A 27,032-nucleotide genomic window follows, 5' to 3' on the forward strand; every position below is an offset into this window, starting at 1 on the left:
CACATTCACTAAACGATTATAAATAAATAAGAATGTTCAGGAAGAACACACAAGCTTTTGGGTGTTTCTTCAGGTACATTCCATATTAAACTACAGTCCTGAGTTAAACCTTGAAAGCTTTCATTTCCAAGGTAATCACAACTGGGCATGAAAGAACCCTGCCGCCTTTGGCCGTTCCCTGCAATAGCAACCTTAAGAGTTTTGCTTATGAGTATCTCTTTGTTGTTCAGTCCCCAAGTAGTGACCCACACTCTGTGATCCCATGGGCCGCAGCACGCCAGGCCTCCCTGTCCCTCAGGATCTCCCGGAATTTGCTCAAACTCATGTCCATTGAGTCGGTGATGCCATCCAACCATCTCGTCCTCTGTCGCTCCCTTCTCCTCTTCCCTTTACCACACCTCACCCCACGGTGGGGCTGACCCCACACCTCACCCCACGGGGGAGCTAGGGCTGACTCCACATCACCCCATGGGGGAGCTGGGGCTGACCCCACTACTAACCCCACAATGGAGCTTGGGCTGACCCCACACCTGACCCCACGGTGGAGCTGGGGCTGACACCACACCTCACCCAACGGTTGAGCTGGCACTGATCCGACACCTGACCCCATGGGGCGGCTGGTTCTAACCCCACACCTCACCACACGGAGGAGCTGGGGTTGACACCACACGTCTCACCACGGATGAGCTGAAGCTCACTTCACACCTCACCTGTCGGTGGAGCTGGGCCCAACCCCACACCTCAAGCCAAGTGAATCTAGGGCTGATTCAACACACCACCCCACGGTGGACCTGAGGCTGACCCCACACCTCACCCTCTGTGTTGAGCTGACCCCACACCTCCACTCAGCTCCACCTAGAGATGATCTTCTACATCCTTCAGGTAGAAAAATGGATGAACTTCACAATTAGTCTCAGAGAGCCTGAGTCTGAGCCTACATCTCACCTCAAGTGTAACAGTGCTTGTTCCCACACTTGAGTTCCTTGGCAGCTAGGAGTCATCCTACAACCCATCAGTGTTGGGTGGAGCTGAAGACCATCCCAGGGTGGATCTAGGCTGAATCACACACATTACCTCGGTTTACACTGGAGTTTTTACCTGTCGCCTCAGGTTAACATGCAGTTGATCTCCCATCTCACCTTGTGCAGAACTGCAATTGATCCCACCCCAGTCACCGCAGGACGTCTGTTTCAGCATCTGACTGACAGGAAATCCAAATGTGCTCATCCCTTATCATTGTTGTTCAATCACTAGGTCATGTCTGACTCTCTGCGACCCCATGGACTGCAGCACATCAGGCTTCCCTGTCCTTCACTATCTCTCGGAGTTTGCTAAAACTCATGTCCATTCAGACGGTGACGCCATCCAACCATCTTCCTCTATCCCTTACCATTTGCTGGTTTAAGTGACAAATGAGGGGAGACTGACATTTTGTTACCGTGCCTGCATCCCGAGACAGGCCTGGAGGTACCTGAGCAACACAGCTTTTATTTAAGGTGAGTCTGAAGGCACAGCTTGGGGGACTAGGGGCAAGGGGCAGGGGGCCAGTGCTGGCGTGCAGGCTCCGCCTCTGCTCTCCGCGCCTCCATCTCTGCTTCTGTTCAGCCAGCAGGAGCCGCGAGCGCTATGTGAAGAAAAACAGCTGCTCTTCCTTGCCCTTGTCCATCAGCTCGTGCTTGGACTGCTCCTTGGTCTTCAGGGCAGGTGGCTGGGACTGGCACGCTAGCCTCTGGCCACACTGCGGGGAGAGGACACCGTGAGCCTGCACCCTGGCCTCAAGGTGGGTACAGAACTCTAACCCTAACCCTAACGCTAACGCTAAACCCTAGCTCTAACCCTAACCCTCTCTAGGACCTTGACACCGCCTCTCACGGCTCCGAGACGTCTTTGCATGACATCTTTCCTCTTTAGGACCTGACACCGCCTCTCACGGCTTCGAGACGTCTTTCCTTGACATCTTTCCTCTCTAGGACCTGTCACCGCCTCTCATTGATCCCTGAGGTCGGCCTCTCTAGGACCTGACGCAGCCTCTCACGGCTCCGAGACCTCTTTCCTCTCTAGGATGTGATGCCGCCTGTCACTGATCCCTTAGGTCGTCCTTTATAGAACCTGATGCGGACTCTCACGGCTCCCTGAGGAATTCCTCTCTAGGACCCGAGGCCTACTCTCACTGATCCCTGACATCGTTCCTCTCTAGGACCGGACACCGCCTCTCACGGCTCCGTGACGTCTTGCCTCTCTAGGACCGGTTGCCGCCTCTCACTTCTCCCTGAGGTCATCCTCTCTAGGACCTGTCGTTCCTCTCACTTATCCCTGACGTCTTTCCTCTCTAGGAACTGTCACCGCTTCTCACTGATCCCTGAGGTCGTCCTCTCTAGGACCTGTCACCGCCTCTCACGGCCCTCAAATACCTAGAGTAACCCCAGTTCTCCTCAGCCTGAGGCATCCTAAAAATAGCACCTGCAGAGAGACCAAATATCCTTAACCTCAGAGACGCTGAATACCTCAGCCTGGGAGCTCTTAAAACTCTTCGTCCTCAAGACTCTAACTGTCATGCCTGTCGGAGACCTAAAGCCCCTTGATAAGAAACCCCCGATTTCCTCAGCCTCAAAGATCCCAAGTTCCTCACCCTGCGCATTCTACATCAGCCAAAAGATCCCCAGTCCCCTTTGAGGGCCCCAGTTCCTTCAGCCCGTGGGACCCAGCTCTCCTCAAGCCGAGCGACTTGTCCCTTAGATGCAGAACCCACGTTATGCCCAGATTTTTCTGAGTCCCCAGGCGGAGGTCCTCAAAACCCTTCTTGGAGAAATATTCCCTCTCCTGCACTGGAACAGAGCCCTGATTTCAGCCTGACCCCAGTCCAGCAGTTAGGGGCTTCCAGGTCTCCTCAGGACTCCCTCCGTCACCCACAGACACGTCCCTCCCAGAGCCTTTCCTCGGAGGGGCTGAACTGTAGCGGAACCAAAGAAACCAAAGCTAGTTCACGGAGTCTCGAAGAGTTAGACACAAGCTAACGACTGAACTGACTGACTAACTAGATCAGGCAGAGGGAGCCTTCTGCTCTCCTAGGCAGGCCTACACCAAAGCACAGCAGGAAGAAATTACAGAGGGAAAGACCTCTGTCCCAAGTCCCAAGAAGGATCTAGAGTATGAAGTCTCTTGGGGGGAGTTGCTAGGCAAAGCACACTTACTGAAACTGCCCACCCTGGCCAGGCACCATAGTTACAATTTGCATGAGCTGTTTTAGGACTTGAGTTTCTGGTAAGGAACATGGAACTAATAAGCCACCACCAACCAGAAGAGTTTGGGAAAGGTCAAACGGTGACATCATCTGTCCAGCCACCTCTCAGAATCCTTCTCACTAACATCCATGTTGGCTGAGCAACACGTGGGCCACCAGGAAGGATTCTGAATCAGAGTGATTGGCCAAAGACAACCTGGAAACTACTCCCATCAGCATAAAACCGAAGACTGGGAGCCACGTGGCAGAGCGGTCCCCCTGGGTCCCTCACCCCGCTGCTCTCCCCCAGGCGCCCTCTCTACTAGAAACTCTAGCTTTGTCAGCACGTGCATCTCCTCGGACATTCATTTCCAAGTGTTAGACAAGAGATCACTTTCGGGCCCTGGAAGGTGTCCTTTTTCCTGCAACACCCCCATTTTGTTTTATCTCTTTCTCTCTCCTTTTTTTCCCCCTTCTTTCTTTCCTTCTGTTTCCCCCCACCCTCCCTCCCTTTTTTATTTTTAAACATTTTGGTAGAATATACATGATTTCTAGAGGCACAAAAGCACAGATTTTAATTTTGATTTGTACTCTCAGCACCATATTTACTATGTTTCTTTTGGTGAGTTAATTACCCCTGTGAAATTAAGTAGTTTCTTCTGTTATAAAATGGAAACAGTGATATATAACTTACAAAGTTTTGAGGATGGACTGAATGAGCCAACCATATGTGTAAATGCCCATGGTAAGCACACAGTACTAATGTCATTTCCCCTCTATTTATGTCATAATCTAGTTTGGAGATAAATATTTTTAGGTATTACTTATCCAACTATATAGATAATACCAAATTAAGACTGAACTCCAGATCCAATAGCAAGAAAAAAGAAAAACAGTCATTGTTTTCTTTGACAGAGACAGAAAGATGAAGAGACAGAAAGTGTGTGTGAGAGAGAGGTACCAGAGCTGAGCTGCGGTCCTTCTGTCTCTGAACTTCCAGCCTGTGTGCTCGCCCAGACCACCCGGAGCACACAGGAGCGCAGGTGCGCAGGTGCCAGTGTGACCAGTGAAGGGGCCGAACTGCCCCAGACCTAGGGAACTTCAGTTTCCACTCTGATCTTGTTTGTGAATGCAGTGGTGTGTTAGTCCTATGTGGAGACAGGAGCATGAAGCCTTCTCATCTCAATGGTCAGGAGAATGTGGGGTCAGATACTGAGCTCCCTCTGTCCTCTAGGACCCCATCTTGAAGGCCAGCCAACTGTAAACTTGAGCTTCTTCCTGAAAACGTGGTGTCACGTGAACATCTCCGACAAGACAACTCCATAAATGCCATCCTCTGTAGCACCACTTCAAGACATCCTCAGGATTTAGAAACTTATTCCCAGGTTTGAGCGATTACGACTTAGAAAAGGTGGTCCTAAATATCTCTATGGTAACAGAAAAAAAGTTCAATAGCAGTATGTGAACATTGGAAAAATTCCAATTTTACTTAATTGTTTAATTTCTGTACTGCAAAATCGTAGTCCCCTAGAAACACTCCCTGCCCAGTAAGGATGAGCTTGTGCAATTGTTGATATTAGTCAAGCATCTCCAGAGAAATAGAACCAATGTAGATAGATAATTAGAGACATGCATATATAAACACACGCAGCTAAAAGGATACAGATGATACACACATACATGCTGCTGCTGAGTCGCTTCCGTCGTGCCCGACTCTGTGCGACCCCATAGACGGCAGCCCAGCAGGCTCCCCCGTCCCTGGGATTCTCCAGGCAAGAACACTGGAGTGGGGTGCCATTTCCTTCTCCAATGCATGAAAGTGAAAAGTGAAAGTGAAGTTGCTCAGTCGTGTCCGACTCCTAGCGACCCCATGGACTGTAGCCCACCAGGCTCCTCCATCCATGGGGTTTTCCAGGCAAGAGTACTGGAGTGGGGTGCCATTGCCTTCTCCAACACACATACATAGGTAGGTACAAAATGGGTAGATACATACAGATAGATGATAGATACTTACATGTATACATGTAGATGACAGATATACAAGTACAGAAATATATATTAGTGTATATATATATATATATATACATATATATATATATACTTACACAGACGGCAAATGCATATATATATGTGTATATATATATATATATATATATATACATATACACATATACATATGGGACTTCCTTGGTGGCTCATTGGTAAAGAATCCACCTGCCAATGCAGAAAACACAGGTGCAATCCCTGGGTCGGAAAGATCCCCTGGAGGAGGAAATGGCAACCCACTCCAGTATTCACCTGGGAAATCCCATTGACAGAGCAGCCTGGCAGGCTATAGTCCATGGGGTCACAAAAGAGTTGGACACAACTCAGTGCATGAGTGTATATATATAGATATATATATACACACACACACACACATATATATATATATGATAATGATGATGATGAATATAGATAGATATTTTAAACTGGCTGAAAACTTAACTAAAACGCAGAAAATAAGAAATACCTAGATCCAAGAAGCTCAGATAGCTTCAAATAAGATGAATTGAGAGGCCCACACTGAAGCAAATTATAATTAAATTGTCAAAACTTTAAAGACAAGGAAAGATTCTTAAAAGCAACAAGAGAAGAGAATGTATGGGAACCCCCATCAGGTAATCATCAAGGTTATTGAGCGGAAATGGTGAAGGCCTAAAGGGAGGGGCGCAAACAGTCAAAGTGAGGAGAGAAAACACCCTGCCAGCCAAAAGCACTCCACCCAGGAAGGTGGTTCTTCAGATGAGAAACAGAAGAAAGACCCATGTAAATAAGCAAAATATGAAAGAGTTCATCACCACCAGAGAAGTTTTACAAAAATTCTTAAAGAAAATGCTTCAAGCCAAAACAAAAGGGTGATAGTAACAGAGAAACATATAAGAGTATGAATCTCACCAGGAAAGGAAAATGTATACTTACATTCAGAATACTCTAATGTTATAATGCTGGTGGGTAATTAACATAGAAATCCAGCAAGGAGGTTATGGACAAATATGGTAGTATTAACTATAATGGCATAAACTACTAGTGAATTCACATGATAAAATGATGAAATTCTGATACAAAAACATAAAATGTGGGAGAGAGAATGAAAAAGGAGAGTCCTATTATGTATTCAAGTCTAGAAAGTTATCACCTTAAAATGGACTGCTATAGGTTATTTTTATATAAGCCAGGCAGTAACCATGGAGCAAAACTTGTAATTGAAACACAGAATCAAAAGAGAAAGACATCAAAGCATATCACTAAGAAAAATTATCAAATTACAACAAAAGAGGTTGTTAAAGAAAATGGACACTTGGGATTCCCTGAGGTCTAGTGCTTAGAGCTTGGTGCTTTCACTGCCAAGGGCCCAGGTTTGATCCTTGGTTGGGGAACCAAGATCACCCAAGCCGGGTGATGTGGGCAATAAATAGATAGATAGATAGGGCTTCCCTGGTGGCTCAGTGGTAAAGAATCCACCTGCCAATGCAGGAGACTCTTGTTTTACCCCTGGTTGGGAAGATCCCACATGTCGTGGAACAGCTAAACCCATGCACCAAAACTACTGAGCCTGTCCTCCACCAAAAGGAAAACCACTGTAGTGAGAAGCCTGTGCACTGCGGTGAGAGTAGCCCCCTCATAGAACGCCCTTGCTCAGCAACCAAGAGCCGGCGCAGCCAAAAGTAAATAAATAAATTTAAAATGTTTTGTTAAAATGAAGGAAGGCAGGCAAAATATGGAGGCAACCTAGCTGTCCATTGACAGATGAATGGATAAAGCAGCTGTGGTACATGTGTACAATGGAATGCTACTCAGCCTTCAAAAGGAATGCATTTGAGCCAGTTCTAATAAGGTGAGTGAAACGAGAGCCTATTATACAAGCTGAAGTAAGTCAGAAAGAGAAAAACAAATACCATCTATTAACGCATATATATGGAATCCAGAAGGATGGTACTGATGAATCTGTCCACAGAGCAGCAGTGGAGACACAGACATAGAGAGCAGACTTATGGACAAGGGTGGGGGGGAAGGGAGGGGGCGAGATGAACGGAGACAGTAGCCCGGCTGCATTACACTGACATATGTGAATAGACAGCCAATGGGAATGAGCTGTGTGACTCAAGGAATTAAAACTGGGCTCTGTAATAACCTAGAGGAGTAGGAAAGGGCCACAGGTGGGAAGGAGATTCAAGAGGGAGGGAACATATGGACACCCATGGTGAATTCATGTTGCTGTGTGACAGAAGTCAAACCAATATTGTAAAGCAATAATCAATCGATTAAAAATAAATTTAAAACTAAAATAAAAATAATTTAAAAAAAGAAGGAAGGTAGGGATTCACACTCACGGGACTCCCTCTGAAGCTAAGGGAGGAGCCTTCTGTTACCCTGAACCCATTTGGGGTTTAGACAAGGAGAGATTAAAGAGAAGAAGAGGAAAACCCCAGTGCTCAAGAGCACTGAACTCTTGAAATGGAGAAATATCTTGAATCTGCCCCCTGAAGAAGCCCATGGAAACTTCTGTTAGTGCTGGGACCAGTGAGCTCAGGCCAAGACCCAGCTGCTGACTCGGGTCACTCTTCTGGCCAGTCTCTGGCTCAGTTCACTCTCTTAGAGTTTACAAACATTACAGGACGCCAACAAGTGGTTTTTCAAGATTTATTTGCAAGCGCTGTTCGAAGGGACCTAATATGAGAATGTCAATGCCTCTTGACCACCCCGATGTGTGGAAGTCCACTGTCGCCTCCTGCAGACTTCTAGAACATGCAGTTCAACTTTGCCGTCTTACTACTGCTATCATCACATGTACTGATATGACTTCTGTATTATCAGTGTTTGTACGGGGGTTGGGAGGCTGGTTTATAATTTACTTCACACCTGCTTTTACCTGCTGACCTCTCTCATATACCGTCACTTCCGTAACTGTGGTGGCCATGACACTTTTAACATTGCTGGCCACACCGAAGAGGAGTGCAGCTAGGAAGGCATACATGCGGCCAAAGACCAGTCTCAAAAAAACAACTGGATCTTGCTTTGGTGTTACCGAGCGTATTCCTCTTACAATGGGTCCACTGTCCACGCTCCCTCCCTCACCTCTGCTTACACAATGTGGAGGTTTCCAGCCTATATGGCAATGGCAATGCTTTCTATTATTGCAGATTCCTCTATGATTGCATACCTTAGGGTTACAGTCATAATTCATTGCTTCTATGGTAGCATTGCAGCTGTTATGAAGACAGAACTTCCCAGGAGCACAGGGGGTACCAGTTCTCACATGACCAACATCAGTTATTCCTGGGGAATAGTGTATGCCTAATCCCCAACACCAAGCACCTAACACCTCTGACTGAAAGAGTGAAACACCTTCCTGCAACTGGGGAAGATTAGTGACATTGACACACTGCAGCCTTCCACACTTTTGGTCATTGGGACCACAAGCCTGGAAACTCAAAAACCTATCATCTCTTGTACAGTGTCCAAATCGTCTGCCTCTGCTATTTATTGTATAGCATTCATCGTTACCGTCACGAGCGTATCTTCCAAAGATTTCTCTGCAGTGCATAGTGCGGTCAGTGCAATTCCCATGATAGCAGTAGCCTTCTTCAGTACAGGGCATACCATTCTGCATATAAAAATCTGCCGGACATTGATCGGTTGTTCCAAAACAGTACTCTGGAAGATCACATACATTCCGTATTGGTCTGCAGAGTGTTCCAGGTTTAGAGTATGTACAGTTTGTACAGCATCGTCCTGTATTACAAACAGCACTTCCCTGAAACTTACAGTTCTGTTGACAGCATTTGTTGTTGTAACACTGCTTGAAGGAGCCACAGTCACATTGCTCCCCAGCCTCCAGTATACTGTTTCCACAACGTGGTTTTGTCAGACTTTCATTAAAATAATGCACTGTTAGGTTTAACAAACAATGGCCCCTCATTCCTATTACGTTCCTCAAATGTGAAATGGAACAGTTACTGAAGGAATCTGACAAGACTGGGTATACTGCCATGAGGCAGGCAGACCGTTTCATGCAAAAGCAGTTAACATTATCATACCACAGACCCACACTTCTCCAAGTGAGTTGTGTTGTTACAACAGCTAACATGTAATAATGCCGTTGTAAATAACCAACAAACAGTAGACTTTTACGATCTTGACATACACTATACAGTTGTGGCTGAAATTGACCTTGTCGCGGTCCATCACGATTCACCATGAAAGAAGTAGAGGGGTATATAACTGGTATCAAATTGTTTCCATGATAACGAGCATATGCACCACCTGGTACACGATAATCATTCATGGCAACTGGATCTCTTGCAGTGTACAGTAAGATTGCAATGAGATAGTACCTTGTAAAAAGAGCTTGAGAGAAGGTGTCCATTATAGAAGTCATATACATTAGGAATTCTACACACTTAGTCACATTATTGTATACAAGATACATTGAATGAGAAAACTGAGCAAATCCTCTTAAAAATCCTTTATGTAATGCAAACAACCTAGGACTAACCCTAGGGGCTACACCGACATCCACATCGGAGAGCAGTGGCTGCCTGTCCTCCTCGTGTTCCGGTGTAAATGCAGGACCTGTGGCATTGGCGTCTGCCACGATCTGAGAAACCACGTGTTCAAACCTTTCAGAATCCTTGAGGGGTCTGATTTCGTAGGTAAGGTCATCCAACTTCATGATACCTTTGAGACCCCCATAGCAAGTGTCCAAGGTGACCATGGACAGAGGAACCTCCTCCAAGTAACCGAGGTAGTAGCAGTCTGAGGGGACGAAGGGGTAGTCCGTCTGGAGCGCTCCTTGGTCATCCTGGGTCATCAGCGGCAGGCGTCCGGCCCAGAAGAATTTCCGGCGCCGCAGGTGGATCACGTGCCTTCCGCCCCCAAAGCGCAGGCTGTAGGAGAGCCGGCCCGGCTCGCGGGCGCCCTTGCCTCGGTGCAGCTCCCTCCGGGGGATCACCATCTCCGCGGAGCCGTAGCGCCACGAGGGGCGGCCGGCAGAGCCGGGGACGGGGGCCAGCGCCGCCCAGAGCGCCAGCAGCCAGCCCGCCGCCCGCAGGGCGCGCTCGCAGCGGGGTCCCAGCGCCGCCAGCTCCGCACGTGCGCCGCGGCCGCTGCCGACCGAGGGAACGCCGGCGGACCAAAGGGGCCGCTGGGTGCGTCTCCTGGTGGCATTAGCTAACAGTCGCAGGGCGGGGCGGGGGCAGGTCAGCTTGTGAGCTCAGCCGGGGCCGAGGCGGGGCGACGGAGGGCCTCCGGGGGCGGCCTCCGGAGCGGGACCAGCACTTGCCCCGCGGGACCAGCACTTCCCCAGTGAGACCAGCACTTCCCCAGCGGCACCGTGAACCCCTTCAGAGTCCTCCACCCGGTGTTCCTCTGATTACCAGACTGTGTCCCCTGCGGCCCGGGGGAGGACAGAGGCCGCCCAGACCCTGGAGGCCCCCGAGCGTCCCCTCTAGTCCTTGTTGGAGGGGCTCCCCTGGGCGGTGGGACGTCCCCCCCTCGCCTTTCCATCTGGAGACACAGGGGACTGTCTCTTGGCGCCCAATGCGAGACAACAAATATTTCACTTTTTTGAAAATTCTGTACTTGTTTTCAGGGGAGGAAAAAAACCTAGTATCAGGTCATGACCAGAAGATAAACTGTCCTGGTTCTCCAGACTGTGAATATTTCCCTTTGAAGGTTTGAACATACTCCCGCCATTTAAACCCAGCGCTTTGGGGGATGGACGCCGGAGGCCGGACATTCACTCCTCGCTTAGTCTGGCGGACTCCGTGCCGCACCGCTCCAGCCTACCTGGGCCTGATCTTACCTGGGGGCTAGTTTCCCTTCTGATAGCCAGAGACTGAGATGCTCTTTCACTTCCACCTTAGGGTGATCACAGAGCACAGATGATAACTGAGCCACAGAAACCTACTGATGAAGGAGGAAACAGAACAGGCTCTATTTTGAAAGCAGGACTCCATCTTGGGCCGGACTGTGGACTTCGAGCTATATGCCCAGTATCTATGGAAACTACATATCAAGTGGGAAACCAGCCCCGCCCCACGGCTCCCCATCGCCTAAGAGAATACCCTAATTATCTGTGTAACCAGATAGAATCATACATTCTGTTACGCTTATTGGGGTATGACCACAAGCCTATTGATAATTGTCCACTGTTAACTACATAGGCTTAAGGCACATGAACCACGGGCTAACTTTGATTGTATCTTTCTTTTTCCTTTGTTCAAACTAGTTTCAGGGAATTTGGGGAGGTGAGTTTGAGGTTTTCACAAAAACTGGTCTGGGGTCCTTGGCTAAGAGGAGGCTCTGCCTTGGGCCGGCAGGTGGCTGGTGTAATAAACTGCACTCCACTATCTTCACCGTCCTTCTGAGTGAGTTTGTTGCCCGGAACGTGTGGCTACAACACCGACGCTTCCCTTCCCCTTTGTCCCGAGCTCTCCCAGGCTTCCGTGTAAGCGCCCACCTTTCTGCGCTCTCATGAGCATGCCCACTGACCTCTCAAACGTTAACTCTACACTTTCACTTTCTACCCTGTAAAGACAGGTCCTCTTCTCCCTCTGCTCAGCACTGAATCGTGCCCCAACACACGGCTTTTACTGGTTCGCTTCTCCTCTCCTTCTCCATCTTCTCTCTGGGCCTATTTTCTATTCACTCTAAAATTACGTCTCACAGTCTCCTTTGCTGCCTGTCAGCTGACAATGGACTCCGCCTCGTGTTTTCATCCTTTCTCTTCCATTAAAGCACTTTCCTTGGCATGAAGTGCTTCCAAAGGCCCAGGGCAGAGGCCCAGTCCTGCGGGCCTGCCCAGCCCCTCATCGGAGCCGGGCCACACCCACTCTGTCCCCCACATGTCATGCTGCAGAGTCCGGCTTCCCTGCGGGTCTCCAAAGCTAGTATCATACACTGATACTACCTTTTAGTTTATCAAACGTGCCTTGGTTATGTTGTGAAATATTCCCTCGGTACTTTTTGGGGTGCCAGGGTTGGGGGGCCGTGCCACACAGCCTGAGATCTCAGTCCCTACACCCAGGCCCCAGCAGAAAAAGCAGGGAGTCCCGCTCACTGGGGCCCCAGGGGACTCTCTCTCTGTACCTGTTTTGAAAAGAGAATTTACTGTGAGTGGACATGGCATTTTGTCAAATGCTGTTGCTGCATCTGTTGAGCTGACCCTGTGGAATCCCCATCACCTGTTCAGGGTAGATGGCCCGGGCAGAGTTGGTGAGTTCGGTGTGCTGAGAATTCATGCATCCGTATAGAAGTCTCACACAAGACTGTGAGTGTCCGTGCTCACAGGGCTAGTGGTAAATGCAGCATGGAGGTTGTAGACAAAAGTGGAAAGTTCCTGTTTCAGGCGGGCCACTCTGCGCCTCAGGTTCCCAGGCTGAAACAGGGAAAAGTTCCTATCACTTCAGGCCGGCAACTCTGCACCTTTCTCTTCCATTCTCTCTTCCTTTCAATTTTCAACTCTTCCTTTCTCCTTTCCTTCCTTCCTTTCTCATATACATGGAAATCTGTATCCCTAGGAGAGAATCCACAGAGATTATCTCTTACCTTCCTTTTCTGTATACACAGAAAACTGTATCTGAGATGTATAATCCACCAGGACTTGATGCTCACCACTCTGACCTCCTATGACAGAAAATCCAAAAAAGAATAGACATATCTCATAGACACGTTATACCTGAATCAGGCGGCTATATACGACAACGATCAGAACATTGCAGATCGACTGTACTGCAACATAATATCGCATGATATTAAAGAGAAGGAAAGAGAAGCAATGCCTGCTTTATTTCCCCTGACCTCCCTGACTGGGCCTGCTACCCCATCCCTGGAGCCTAGGCAGCCTTAGGTCCCACTGCTGCACTGGGGTGAGTCTGACACAGCCTGGCAGGTGCCCTTCATTGAACCCTTTTAACACACCTACTGTCTGCTCTGTTCTGGCTTGGACCAGACTCCCCAGCGGGATACAGGCCTCCAGGGACTTGGGAGCAAATATTATGAGCCCTGCCCGTGCCCTGGTGCTGGGCATTCCAGCTCAAGCCTTCTTTCTGGAGTGCAGCCTCCTAGGCACCGAAGCACACTCAGCAGGGTGCTGTGGACCCGGTAGTAAGTAGTCTGGTGTGTGTGTGTGTGTGTGTGTGTGTGTGTGTGTGCACGCGTGTGTGTGTGCACGCGCGCGTGTGTGTGTGCACGCGTGTGTGTGATGCTTTATGGGGAAAAAGTAAAGAAGCACAAGCCCTTAGGTGTTTGCTCAGGTACAACTCACTCTAATCCACAGCCCAGGATGCTGACTTTCCCAGGAACCAGAGATGTGCTTTAAAAAGTGCAGTTGCCTGTAAACATTTCCTATAACTACAACTTGACCAAAGAGGCTGACCAGCACCTCTAATTAACAAGGCCTGGGGTTTCTGTTAATGACAGCTGCCCTCAGGAAATCTCCCAGGGTGGAGGTTGCAGAAATAAATTCCAAACACAACAGAGTTTCAAGAAGCCAATTGCCACAGTAAATTTTCCTCACACCCTTTAATCTAAAAACCAAAAAAACAAGTGCAAACCTCCACCACAGGAGTAGGATGCATAGCATCCCTAATTGCTGCAGGAATACCAATCAAAAGAACGAGAGCTCAAATCCTGCCAGTCAGCTTGGCCATCCTCACAAGTCTACAAACAATAAATGCAGGAGAGAGCCGGCAGGTGAGATAACCCCACTACATGTTCAGTAGAAATGGACATTGACAACACTCACTAGAAGCAGAGCCTCATCATGTCAAAAAAAAAAAAAAATTCTCTCAAGAGAGCCAATCCTAGGATCAGACATCCCCACTCCTGGGCCGATATCCTGAGAAAGTCATCATTCAAAAAAACACGTGCACCCCAACATTCACTGCAGCTCTACTTGCAACAGCCAAAACAGAACCTGCAAAATGTCCACTGACAGATTAAAGGTTAAAGAAGATGTGTTACATACAGACAATGGACCATCATTCAGCCATGAAAAAGCACCACTGAAATTATGAAGTCACGCCACTGGTCCCCAGGAGGATGGACCCTGAAGGATCATACACTAAGTGAAATCAGCCAGACTGAGGAAGACAACAGCCTTTGATGTCCCTTGTGGGAAAAATTTAAAAACAGATACAAAGGAACTAAGTTACAACCCAAAAAAGAGACTCTGAGAATTCAAACACAGAGGGTTCCAGTAAGAAAAAAAAAAAAAAAGAAAGGGCAGGAATGAATTCAGAGGTAGGGACTTACATGTACACAGAAATCTGTAGGTGTCATAGATAATCCAAAAGGATTCTCTCTTTCCTTCTTTCCATATATACACAGAAATCTGTAGGTGTGATAGATGCTCAAGAAGGACCTGGTGTTAAGCAAGTGGAACTTTGCTTGAGTTTCTGCAATAATCTCTATGGCAAAAGAATCCAAAAGGAACAGATACGCTGTATAATATGTCATAACTGAATCCGGCAGTTGTACACTAATGGCAAGCACAAAACTGCAAATTGGCTGTACTCTGAGATAGCTTCAGCATGAAATTAAAGAGAACCAAAAAAAAAATTAAAAAATCAATGCCTAATTTATTCCCTGCGTCATCCCTGATTTGGGCTGCTATCCCATCCCTGGACTCTGAGCAGACTTGTGTCTCATGTTTGGACTGGGGGGGGGGGTTGAGAATACAGCCAAAAATATTTTTAAAAAAGATGGATAACCTTGTGATTTTGACCCCGGTAAGGTACAATAGCCAAGACTGGGAATCAAACCAGTTATAGACGCACAGCTAAATTGATACAGACTATGGGGTACATGTACGCAGTGCAATATTTCTCAACCATAACGAAGTAGGAAATAATTTCAAGGCAAGCCACAGGAAAGAAGGTAGAGAGATCATTCCGAGTGGAGTAAGGGACACAGGACGAGACACATATCAGTTTCATATGATATCACCTCTAGGGGTAATCTAAAGATGGATACATCTAGGTTGGTCATAGCTTTTCTTCCAAGGAGCAAGCGTCTTTTAATTTCATGGCTGCAGTCACCATCTGCAGTGATTTTGGAGCCCCGAAGAATAAAGTCTCTCACTGTTTTCATTGTTTCCCCATCTATAATATATATCAAATAGATGATCAAAAATACTTACTGAATAGCATAGGGAAGTTTATTGAACACACTGTGATCATCTATATGTGAAAAAGAAACCAAAAGAGAATATACAAATGTCAACCTAGACAGCATATTAAAAAGCAGAGACATTACTTTGCCAACAAAGGTCTGTCTAGTCACGGCTATGGTTTTTCCAGTGGTTATGTATGGATGTGAGAGTTGGACTATAAAGAAAGCTGAGCGCCGAAGAATTGATGCTTTTGAACCGTGGTGTTGGAGAAGACTCTTGAGAGTCCCTTGGACTGCAAGGAGATCCAACCAGTCCATCCTAAAGGAGATCAGTCCTGGGTGTTCATTGGAAGGACTGACTGATGTTGAAACTCCAATACTTTGGCCAGCTCATGCGAAGAGTTGACTCATTGGAAAAGACCCTGATGTTGGGAAAGATTGAGGGCAGGAGGAGAAGGGGACGACAGAGGATGAGATGGCTAGATGGCATCATCGACTCGATGGACACGGGTTTGGGTGGACTCCGGGAGTTGGTGATGGACAGGGAGGCCTGGCGTGCTGCAGTTCATGGGGTCGCAAAGAGTTGGACACGACTGAGCGACTGAACTGAACTGAACTGAGGTATTAATATAACTGAATAGAGTTCCTGTACATCTGAAACAAACATAGCATTAGAAATCAATTATATTCCAATAGAAAGTAACAAGGAAATTACAGGTTTTTTTAAAAAAGTGCACCATAAAGAAGTGCTGCCGCCTTGTGGCCATTTTCTATAACAACACCATGAAGAGATGTGCTGCTGGGCATTTAACATTCACAAGGATTCAAGGTCTGTAAGTTGGCAACTAAAAAATACAGTCACAACCTGAAAGTAGGAAGCTATTTTACTTGGTGGGAATGTTTACAACTCCAAGCCTGGGAGACCGCATCTCAGTAGCTCTGAGAAAACTGCTCCAAGGAGGCAGGAGGTGGAAGTCAGGGTATATGCAAGTTTGCAACAAAGGGAGCAGGCAGTCTGAACATCAAAGATCAGGTATCAAGTTAAGGAATTTGGCATTCTTTGTATGGGAAGACGCAAGCCTCTGGGCTCACTGCATTAGTTCCTTATGCACCTCAGCTGTCTGGGGCCAACTCCGCTTCCTTGCTCACCCTGCTTCTTGCATTCCCCCAGTTTCTCAGCAATCACCGTAGGGGAGGCAGCATCTGCTCCACCTCAGCCTGGGAAGCCCTCATGACTTCTGGAGGCCAGAACTCGCCGATGGCTGTGACATGTCCTGTTTATTAATTTGGCAGGAGATATTTTCATTTCACAAAGTAAAAAATACCTGCCCTCCTAAGGCATGGAGAAATGCCTAGGCGTAGTCATTGGAAAAGAATTCAAAACAAGGCAGGTATTAATAAAGCCAATTTCAAGAAGTAAGTTTAACTTATACCCTTTAAAATAATCACAAGAGAAGATCTCAACATCACTGTTTATTAGAGAAATGCAAATCTAAAGTACAGTGAGATATTGAAGGAGGAAACAGAACAGGCTCCATCTTGAAAGCAGGACTCCATCTTGGGCCGGACTGTGGACTTTGAGCTATATGCCCTGTATTTATGGAAATGACATACAAACTGGAAAATCAGACCCCCTGGGTGGAAGACCCCCAGGGTTCGTACCTAGACTCTCCGTCGCCTAAAAAAAAAAATACCCTAATTATCTGTGTAACTGAATAGAATCATAAATTCTACTGTGCTTATTGGGGTATGACCACAGGCCTATTGATAATTGTCCACTGTTAACTGCCTAGGCTTAAGGCATTTGAATCATGGGTTTAAGACATACGAATCACGGGTTAACTTTGATTGTATCTTTTTTCCTTTGTTCAGACTTGTTTTAGAGAATTTGGGGAGGTGGGTTTGAGCACATACACTTAGGGTATGTAAGGTTTTCACAAAAACTGGTCAGGGTCCTTGGCTAAGAGGAGACTCTGCCTTGGGTCCACAGGTGGCTGGTGTAATAAACTGCACTCCACTATCTGCATTGTCCTTCTGAGTGAGTTTGTTTCCCGGAACGTGTGGCTACAATATCACATCACACCAGTCAGAATGGCCATGGCCAAACACTCTAAAAACAGTAACTGCTGGAGAGGGTGTTGAGACAAGGGAACACTCCTCCACTGATGCTTGGGATGTAAATTGGTAACAGCCACTGTTGAGGACATTGTGAAGCTTCCTTCAGCCATGAAGATGGACATGAGGTTAGAATACTCCCTAACAGCACACACAAAAGTAAACCACAAACAGATTAAAAAATCTAATTGTAAAGATAGATACTATGAAATTCTTGAGAAAAATATATAAACAGGACACAATTTGACATGAATGCAGCAAGTTCTTTGTGGATCCACCTCTTAGAAAAATGAAACATAAATCTCAAATCAGAAAATGGGACCGAATTAACCTTAAAACCTTTTGCTACCAAAAGGAAACCCTCAAGGAAAGACAAGGACAACCCTCAGAGTAGAAATGATTTGCAAAGGAAGAGATCCACAAGGAATTCATCTCCAAAACATACAAACAGCTCATACAGCTCAATGTCAAAAATATATACAAACCAAGACCAAAAAAAATGGCCAAAGATTGAAATGGATATTTCTTTGAGGAAAGCCTACAGATAGCAGATAGGCACATGAAAAGATGCTCAGCATCACTAATGACTAGAAAAATGTAAATCAAAGTCCAATGAGGTAAGCACTCACATTCATCAGATTGGCCACCTCAAAGCATCTCAAAGAATAAATGCCCGAGAGGGCATGGAGAGAAAGGAGCCTCCTGCACTGTTGTATGCAAGAGACTTAGGAGAATGTGTGGAGGGTCATTTAAAAATAACATACAAGTGTTGCTGGCCAAAATCTTGGCTTTCTCTGAATAAAAAATATGGAGAGAGAGCTTGGAGGAAATAGAAAGGTGGCTTCAATTCTCAGCCACTGGACGGGGGAACTCAGGAGGCCCCCCCTTCCGTGAGAAGTCGGGGGCTTATATAAGGCGAGAGCTCGCAGTGAGGGGCTGGTGATGAGGAACAAACATGTTGGACTCTCCCCCAGAACAGTCACAAGCTGGCGTGAGTAACCCAGGAATGGAGCCTGGCAGTTTGCTGGCTCTGCAGCCTCCTTCTGATGTGTAAGTACAAGGGGCAGGGTGTTGTAGGGGTGGGCAGAGGACTCCAGGTGTGGAGTGCGGCTCCTGCAGAGTGAGGGGCAGGAAAGCAAACCGAGCTGCAGACATGCAGAGTCAGGAGCAGCCACAGTCAAAAAGAAAAAACCAGGAGTGCTCAGGCCTGCTCACTCTGCTCTGGATCTTCTTTGTTTTCAGGAAAGAAAAGAAAAAAACCTCTCTCCTTTTTTCCCCCCCTTTTCACTGTAACAAATTCCTCTGTCATTTTACTTCTTCCACATCAATGGAGAAAGGGAAATAGGTGCCATTCTTGTTCCTGTCTGGCTGAGGACAAAACCTCAGTTTTGCTCTGTTTGACAATCACCAGCTGTTCGGCCCAGGGGCCCATCTTTCTCCTACTTCAAATTTTCCTTGACAGACATGAATCCCAAGAAATCTTTACTGGGATGAAGGGGGATCGGATGGTCAATCTTTCGTTACTTCTTCAATGCTGACATGGGACTCATCAGTTCAGTTCAGTCACTCAGTCCTGTCCGACTCTTTGCGACCCCATGAATTGCAGCACGCCAGGCCTCTCTGTCCATCACCAACTCCCGGAGTCCACCCAAACCCATGTCCATCGAGTCGGTTATGCCATCCAACCATCTCATCCTCTGTCATCCCCTTCTCCTTCCGCCCCCAATCCTACCCAGCATTAGGGTCTTTTCCAATGAGTCAACACTTCCCATGAGGTGGCCAAAGTATTGGAGTTTCAGCTTCAACATCAGACCTTCCAATGAACACCCAGGATTGATCTCCTTTAGGATGGATTGATTGGATCTCCTTGCAGTCCAAGGGACTCTCAAGAGTCTTCTCCAACACCACAGTTCAAAAGCATCAATTCTTCAGTGTTCAGCTTTCTTCACCATCCAACTCTCACATCCATACATGACCACTGGAAAAACCATAGCCTTGACTAGACGTACTTTTGTTGGCAAAGTAATGTCTCTACTTTTAAATATGCTATCTAGGTTGGCCATAACCTTCCTTCCAAGGAGTAAGCGTCTTTTAATTTCATGGCTGCAAATCACCATCAGCAGTGATTTTGGAGCCCAAAAAAATAAAGTCTGACACTGTTTCCCCATCTATTTCCCATGAAGTGATGGGACCAGATGCCATGATCTTAGTTTTCTGAACGTTGAGCTTTAAGCCAACTTTTTCACTCTCCTCTTTCACCTTCATCAAGAGTTCCTCTTCACTTTCTGCCATAAGGGTGGTGTCACCCGCATATCTGAGGTTATTGATATTTCTTCCGGCAACCTTGATTCCAGCTTGTGTTTCTTCCAGCCCAGCGTTTCTCATGATGTATTCTGCATATAAGTTAAATAAGCAGGGTGACAATATACAGCCTTGACATCCTCCTTTTCCTATTTGGTACCAGTCTGTTGTTCCATGTCCAGTTCGAACTGTTGCTTCCTGACCTGCATACAGGTTTCTCAAGAGACAGGTCAGATGGTCTGGTATTCCCATCTCTTTCAGAATTTTCCACAGTTTATTGTGATCCACACAGTCAAAGGCTTTGGCATAGTCAATAAAGCAGAAATAGATGTTTTTCTGGAACTCTCTTGCTTTTTCGATGATCCAGCGGATATTGGCAATTTGATCTCTGGTTCCTCTGCCTTTTCTAAAACCACCCATCTAAACTGGGTCATGGAGCTTGTTAATTATATTGTTCAAATTTTCTGTATGGATTAGAGGGTTGAAACTTTCAGCCCCGCCCCCTGATTACCTAGGAGGAGAGAGATTACCTAGGAGGAGACAGATTCTGGAGGTATAGTTAATCACCAGTGCCTACAACCACACCTGTGTAGTGAAGCCTCCATTAACAACCCAGAAGGCAGGGTTTCAAAGACTTTCTGGTTGGTGAAGTGGAAAGTCTCTAATGGGCTGCTGTACCAGGCTCGAAACTCCAAGAGGACTGAAGTTCCTTTGTTGCCCTACGAATCTCTTCATCTGGCTGTTGGCTCCTATGTTCTAATATCCTCGGTAATAAACCACTCCGTCTGGAGTGAGGGTTCTGGGCAGAACAGGGCCCCCTCTGGCTGCTGTGTGTGGAAACCCGGACTGAAGAGCATCAGGAAGTGAGCACGGAGACAAGATGGAGAAGTCTGGAGGCTACTGTAACAGTAAGACTGAAAACCAGAGGGAGGAGGCTTAAGTCTGAATCCTGAGAACACCAGAGAACTCCTGAATCCAGGAAGCATTAATCAATAAGAGCTCCTCAGATGCCTCCACACCTACACTGAAACCAAGCACCACCCAAGGGCCAACAAGTCCCAGAGGAAGATACACCACGCAAATTCTTTAGCAACACGGGAACACAGCCCTGAGCTTCAATATTCAGGCTGTCCAAAGTCACACCAAACCCATTGACATCTCAAAACTCACTACTGGACACTTCATTGCACTTTAGAGAGAAGAAATCCAGCTCCACCCACCAGAACACCGACACAAGCTTCCCCAACCAGGAAACCTTGACAAGCCACCCGTCCAACCCCACCCACAGTGAGGAACCTCCACAATAAACAGGAACCACAAACTGCCAGAATACAGAAAGGCCACCCCAAGCACAGCAATATAAACAAGATGAAAAGGCAGAGAAATACCCAGCAGGTAAAGGAACAGGGTAAATGCCCTCCAAACCAAACAAAAGAGGAAGAGATAGGGAATCTACCTGATAAAGAATTCCGAATAGTGATAGTGAAAATGATCCAAAATCTGGAAAACAAATTGGAGTTACAGATAAATAACCTGGAGACAAGGATCGAGAAGATGCAAGAAAGGGTTAACAAGGACTTAGAAGAAATAAAAAAGAATCAATATATAATGAATAATGCAATGAATGAGATCAAAAACACTGCAGGGAACCAACAGTAGAATAACGGAGGCAGAAGTTAGGATAAGTGAGGTAGAAGACAGAATGATAGAAATAAATGAAACAGAGAGGAAAAAAGAAAAAAGAATTGAAAGAAATGAGGACAACCTCAGAGACCTCTGGGACAATATTAAATGAACCAACAGTCGAATCATAGGAAGAAGAAGACAAAAAGAAAGACCATGAGAAAATACTCCAGGAGATGATAGTTGAAAACTTCTCTAAAATGGGGAAGGAAATAATCACCCAAGTCCAAGAATCCCAGAGAGTCCCAAACAGGATAAACCCAAGGCGAAACACCCCAAGACACATATTAATCAAATTAACAAAGATCAAACACAAAGAACAAATATTAAAAGCAGCAAGGGAAAAACAACAAATAACACACAAAGGGATCCCCATAAGGATAACAGCTGATCTTTCAATAGAAACTCTTCAGGCTAGAAGGGAATGGTGGGACATACTTAAAGTAATGAAGGAGAATAATCTACAACCCAGATTACTGTACCCAGCAAGGATATCATTCAAATATGAAGGAGAAATCAAAAGCTTTACAGATAAGCAAAAGGTGAGAGAATTCAGCACCACCAAACCATCTCGCCAACAAATGCTAAAGGATCTTCTCTAAACAGGAAACACAGAAAGGGTGTATAATCTCGAACCCAAAACAATAAAGTAAATGGCAACAGGATCATACTTATCAATAATTACCTTAAATGCAAGTGGGTTGAATGCCCCAACCAAAAGAGGAAGACTGGCTTTATGAATACAAAAACAAGACCCCTATATATGTTGTCTACAAGAGACCCATCTCGAAACAAGGGACGAGAAAAGGGAACCCTCTTACACTGTTGGTGGGAATGCAAACTAGTACAGCCACTATGGAGAACAGTGTGGAGATGCCTCAAAAAACTGGAAATAGAACTGCCATATGACCCAGCAATCCCACTGCTGGGCATACACACCGAGGAAACCAGAATTGAAAGAGACACGTGTACTCCAATGTTCATCGCAGCACTGTTTATAATAGCCAGCACATGGAAACAACCTAGATATTCATCAGCAGACGAATGGATAAGGAAGCTCTGGTACATATTCACAATGGAATATTACTCAGCCATTAAAAAGAATACATTGGAATCAGTTCTAATGAGGTGGATGAAACTGGAACTTATTATACAGAGTGAAGTAAGCCAGAAAAAAAAAACACCAATACAGTATACTAACACATATATATGGAATTTAGTCGATCGGTAAAGATAACCTTGTATGTGAGACATCAAAAGAGACACAGATAAATAGAACAGTATTATGGACCCTGTGGGAGAGGGCGAGGGCGGGATGATATGGGAGAATGGCATTGAAGCGTGTAAATTATTGAGAGAGTCATTTCCTAGGCAGGTTGATAGGAAGTCTAGGGGTCCCCAAGGAGAGAGGGGTCTGGAATTCTCAAGTAGGAAGAAAGGACAAACTTTTTTTTCCTTTACATTCCTTAGGATTATATAACAAATATCCTACTTGAGGACAGTCTCTGGAAAAAAACCTCCTGGCTAATCTGTTATCTTAAAATGTAAATTATGGGAGTAGGTCTAGTGAGGTCTTTACAACCTCCGGACATTCTTTTGATTCAGTGTGATAACTAATTAGAGAGTATATAATTCCATTGCTAACACTAGCAAGTAGGTACTCTTTCTGCCCCCTTCTGATGTCTATTTCAGAAGCTTTCTCTATCCCTTTTACACTTTAATAACCTCTATTGCACAAAAGCTCTGAGTGATCAAGCCTCGTCTCTGGCCCCGGATTGAATTCTTCTCCTCCGGAGGCCAAGAATCCCGGCATTTTTTTCGTGGGTTCAGCAACAACCTTTCATTATCATATGTGAAACGAATCGCCAGTCCAGGTTCGATGTATGATACAGGGTGCTCGGGGCTGGTGCACCGGGATGACCCAGAGGGATGGGATGGGGAGGGAGGTGGGAGGGGAGTTCTGGAAGGGGAAATCATGTACACCCATGGCGGATTCATGTCAATGTATGGCAAAACCAATACAATATTGTAAAGTAAAAAAATAGATAAATAAATAAATAAATAAATTTTTTTCTGTATTCTTACTATTTTTTGGTAAGAAAGAATCTAAGATAGCAACAGCTAAAAGTATAAAAGTTTCATATATAACATATATTTTATACAATGCAAAATTCTTAATATAAAAATTCTATATATAGCATCAGCATATTTTAGTTCTGTCAATTTTTGCTTTTGTTTTAACGCTGTGCTTTAGATGTGTACAAATTTAAAATCTCTATATCATTTTGGCGAAAAGACGCTATTAGTCATGAAGTAGAAATTCTTTTTTTCTAATGCTTTAAAGATAATTTTTGTTATCAATATAGCTATACTATGCAAAATTGTATAATTGCAGTTGTCAGTTATAGAGAGAAATTGGCAGCAACAAAAAAGTTTAACAATAAAACATTGATATACAAAGGATAATATATTTCATATTTGAAACACTATGCAATTACATAAAATAATATTACATAGTATAAACTTCATAAAGAAACAGGAAAACTAGAAAATAACTTGCACTGTGTTGATGCTATTTTTGTGCACCCTGGATACATATGTGAATGTATGTAAAGCAAATAGCCTGATATTATCCACCAAGAATGTAATATTGGCTACTTTGAGGTAAAGGAATTATAAACAGTTTCTAATATATTTTTCTCTTTTAAAAATATATTTCCATGTCAGAAGTTAATTTCTTTTGAATAATGAACATGTTGCTTTCATTAATAGAAATACAATATAGCTTTTTATTTGACAAAAACAAGGCCTCCTCCCTTATTCTATAGCTTTTTGTAGCTGGAGAAAAAGGAATTTTGAGCTAGAGAAACTCTTGTTTGTAAAAGTATTATATTTTAAAAAGTGTCCATGATGCTTTCTTTTATGGGGACAATTTTTTTTTTTAAAGAATAAGGTGACTGTTATATAAACTTTAATTTCTAAAACAGAAATATCCGGGGAGAATAAGAACCTTGCATTCATTTTTTCAGCAACAAAAGTAACGATAAACTCAGAAAGGAATGTGAAATAATGAATTTTAGAAATCCTATTTCAAGCTGTTATATTTCAGAAAGGCAGAGTGAAGGACAGAATTTCGGAAATTCAAATACAAGACTTTTTTTGAAACATGAACCTAGGGAAATCCCCTCAAATTTGAACAGCTAAATGAGAATGCTTTCTGTAGAAAGTATTATTTTGTTAGTATCCTCTTCAGAGGTTAGACGATGAGCAGCAACACGAGGAAGCTGTCACTTGGTGGAGCTAGAATACTGTGAAATTCCAATCAACTCCTGCAGCTGAATTCTTGGAAAAAAGGGCTTAATGGCAAAATTTGAAACTAATGCCCCCAGTTGCCAAATATTGGAATACGTAGCCTTTGGGAAAGCCTGTTTTTATGGTTCTTTATTATTGTGCCAGAGTTTAAGTAAATGTCAGATTTATTGGGCACAAGCATCTTTTGCCTAGTGCAGTTATCACAGTATAGTCTTTTTTCCCCAATAAACATTAAAAAGTTAAAGTATAGTTAACTTCAGATATGCAGCAAAGTGATTCAGTTTTACATACATACATGTATATTCTTTTTCAGATAAATAAACAACACAGACTTACTATATAGCACAAGGAATTATATTCATCATTATCTTTTATTTTTCCTTTTGTCCATCATATGAGATCTTAGTTCCCAACCAGGGATTGAACCTGTGAGCCCTGCATTGGAAGCGTGAGTCTTAACCGCTGGACCACCAGGGAAGTCCCAGTATAGTCTTTTTATCAAGCTGAATTCAACACTGTAACTCCTTCCACTCCAGGGTTCTGATAAAAGGGTATATTATCTACTGATTGGATGATGTCTTAGCTCATTTTGTATGGCACCTAAAAGTCCATGATTATTTATTATTGCTGTGTCAGTTACTGTAGGATCAAAATGGGCTTTTAAGTAGCTTATGATGCTGAGAACAAAATGCTCAATGTATGTTACACAAGAGTTTGTTGATAGGTACCAGCCTTGGGGATTCTCTGGGCAGGTTGGATATTTTAGGGCCACTTCAAATACTGACCAACACTTTGAAGGTACCATTTTCAGGTGGCCACTAAATAAAGGTACTGCAGATGTGGAAAATCCTTCCCAGGAGTAAACTGACCTCCTTTGGAAAACTCTGTATCACAGCCTTTCTTACTTTGATCTTTCTTGAACTGAAAAATCAAAGACAGAGTTTTGTATTTGTATTTATATATGCATAGGTCAGTTTTTTTTGCCTATATCAAGGTTATATTTTGCCAACTTTTCCTCTCAGGCAGTGGATACATTCCAAAAGAATTGATTCTAAAATAAGACCAATAGCTTTCATACTTGCAATGTCTTAGGTAAGATAAAATCATTGCATATTTTGACTCTATGAATGGGATGATGAAATTTATGTACATGTGGATGATTATGACATGTGAAAAAGAATAATCAAGGGTTGTTTCAATGATTTATTAATTTTCCTTGGTTATGATACTCTCATATCTGTATTCTTTTCTTTTTTTCATAGAAGATTTTTTGTTGTTGTTGCTGTTGTCTTTGCAGTGAGAAGATTTCATTTGACTCTGTAGGTGACCCTCTCTGGGAGAAGCATGGAAATAGGATAATTCAGTTCAGTTGCTTAGTTGTGTCCGACTCTTTGCGACTCCATGAATTGCAGCATGCCAGGCCTCCCTGTCCATCACCAACTCCCGGAGTCTACCCAAACTCATGTCCATCAAGTTGGTGGAGCCATCCAGCCATCTCATCCTCTGTCGTCCCCTTCTCCTCCTTTCTCCAATTCTTCCCAGCATCAGGGTCTTTTCCAATGAATCAGCTCGTCTCATCAGGTGGCCAAAGTATTGGAGTTTCAGCTTCAGCATCAGTCCTTCCAATGAACACCCAGGACTGATCTCCTTTAGGATGGACTGGTTGGATCTCCTTGCAGTCCAAGGGACTCTCAAGAGTCTTCTCCAACACCACAGTTCAAAAGCATCAATTCTTTGGCACTCAGCTTTCTTTATAGTCCAACTCTCACATCCATACATGACCACTGGAAAAATCATAGCCTTGACTAGATGGACCTTTGTTGGCAAAGTAATGTCTCTGCTTTTTAATATGCTATCTAGGTTGGTCATAATTTTCCTTCCAAGGAGTAAGCGTCTTTTAATTTCATGGCTGCCATCACCATCTGCAGTGATTTTGGAGCCCAGAAAAATTAAGTCTGGCATTGTTTCTGCCGTTTCCCCATCTATTTGCCATGAAGTGATGGGACCAGATGCCATGATCTTAGTTTTCTGAATGTTGAGCTTTAAGCCAAGTTTTTCACTCTTCTCTTTCACTTTCATCAAGAGGCTTTTTAGTTCCTCTTCACTTTCTGCCACAAGGGTGGTGTCATCTGCATAATAGGATAATTAGCCTTCTATTATTGTCAGGAGAGGTCCAGGTTTTGTGGGACTTGACCTTGAAGCCCTATGCAGTTTAATACTCATTTTATATAAGAGGACACACCAT

At 44.8% G+C, this 27,032-nt stretch overlaps 2 protein-coding genes across 2 annotated transcripts in view; one reads left to right on the forward strand and one right to left on the reverse strand.

Annotated features, from left to right (window-relative positions):
* Nucleotides 1-1,429: 1,429 nt before the first annotated feature.
* The window catches only part of LOC145518599 (uncharacterized), a 106,417-nt gene continuing 80,814 nt past the window's right edge, over nt 1,430-27,032 (reverse strand). The window contains exon 3 of the mRNA XM_081523413.1: nt 1,430-1,738. Within this exon, the coding sequence (XP_081379539.1) occupies nt 1,625-1,738 (114 nt within the window). The 3' untranslated portion in view covers nt 1,430-1,624. The remainder of the gene's footprint in view (nt 1,739-27,032) is intronic.
* LOC145517052 (uncharacterized) lies at nt 9,357-11,615 on the forward strand. Its single transcript, XM_081519334.1, has 5 exons — nt 9,357-9,364; nt 9,752-9,911; nt 10,077-10,410; nt 10,854-10,936; nt 11,128-11,615. Exons 1-5 carry the CDS (start codon nt 9,357-9,359, stop codon nt 11,425-11,427), a joined length of 885 nt encoding a protein of 294 aa, XP_081375460.1. The 3' UTR covers nt 11,428-11,615.

The sequence above is a fragment of the Giraffa tippelskirchi genome, chromosome 8 (assembly GCF_054371585.1).
Source record: "Giraffa tippelskirchi isolate mGirTip1 chromosome 8, T2T-mGirTip1v1.2.pri, whole genome shotgun sequence".
Classification (NCBI taxonomy): Eukaryota; Metazoa; Chordata; class Mammalia; order Artiodactyla; family Giraffidae; genus Giraffa; species Giraffa tippelskirchi.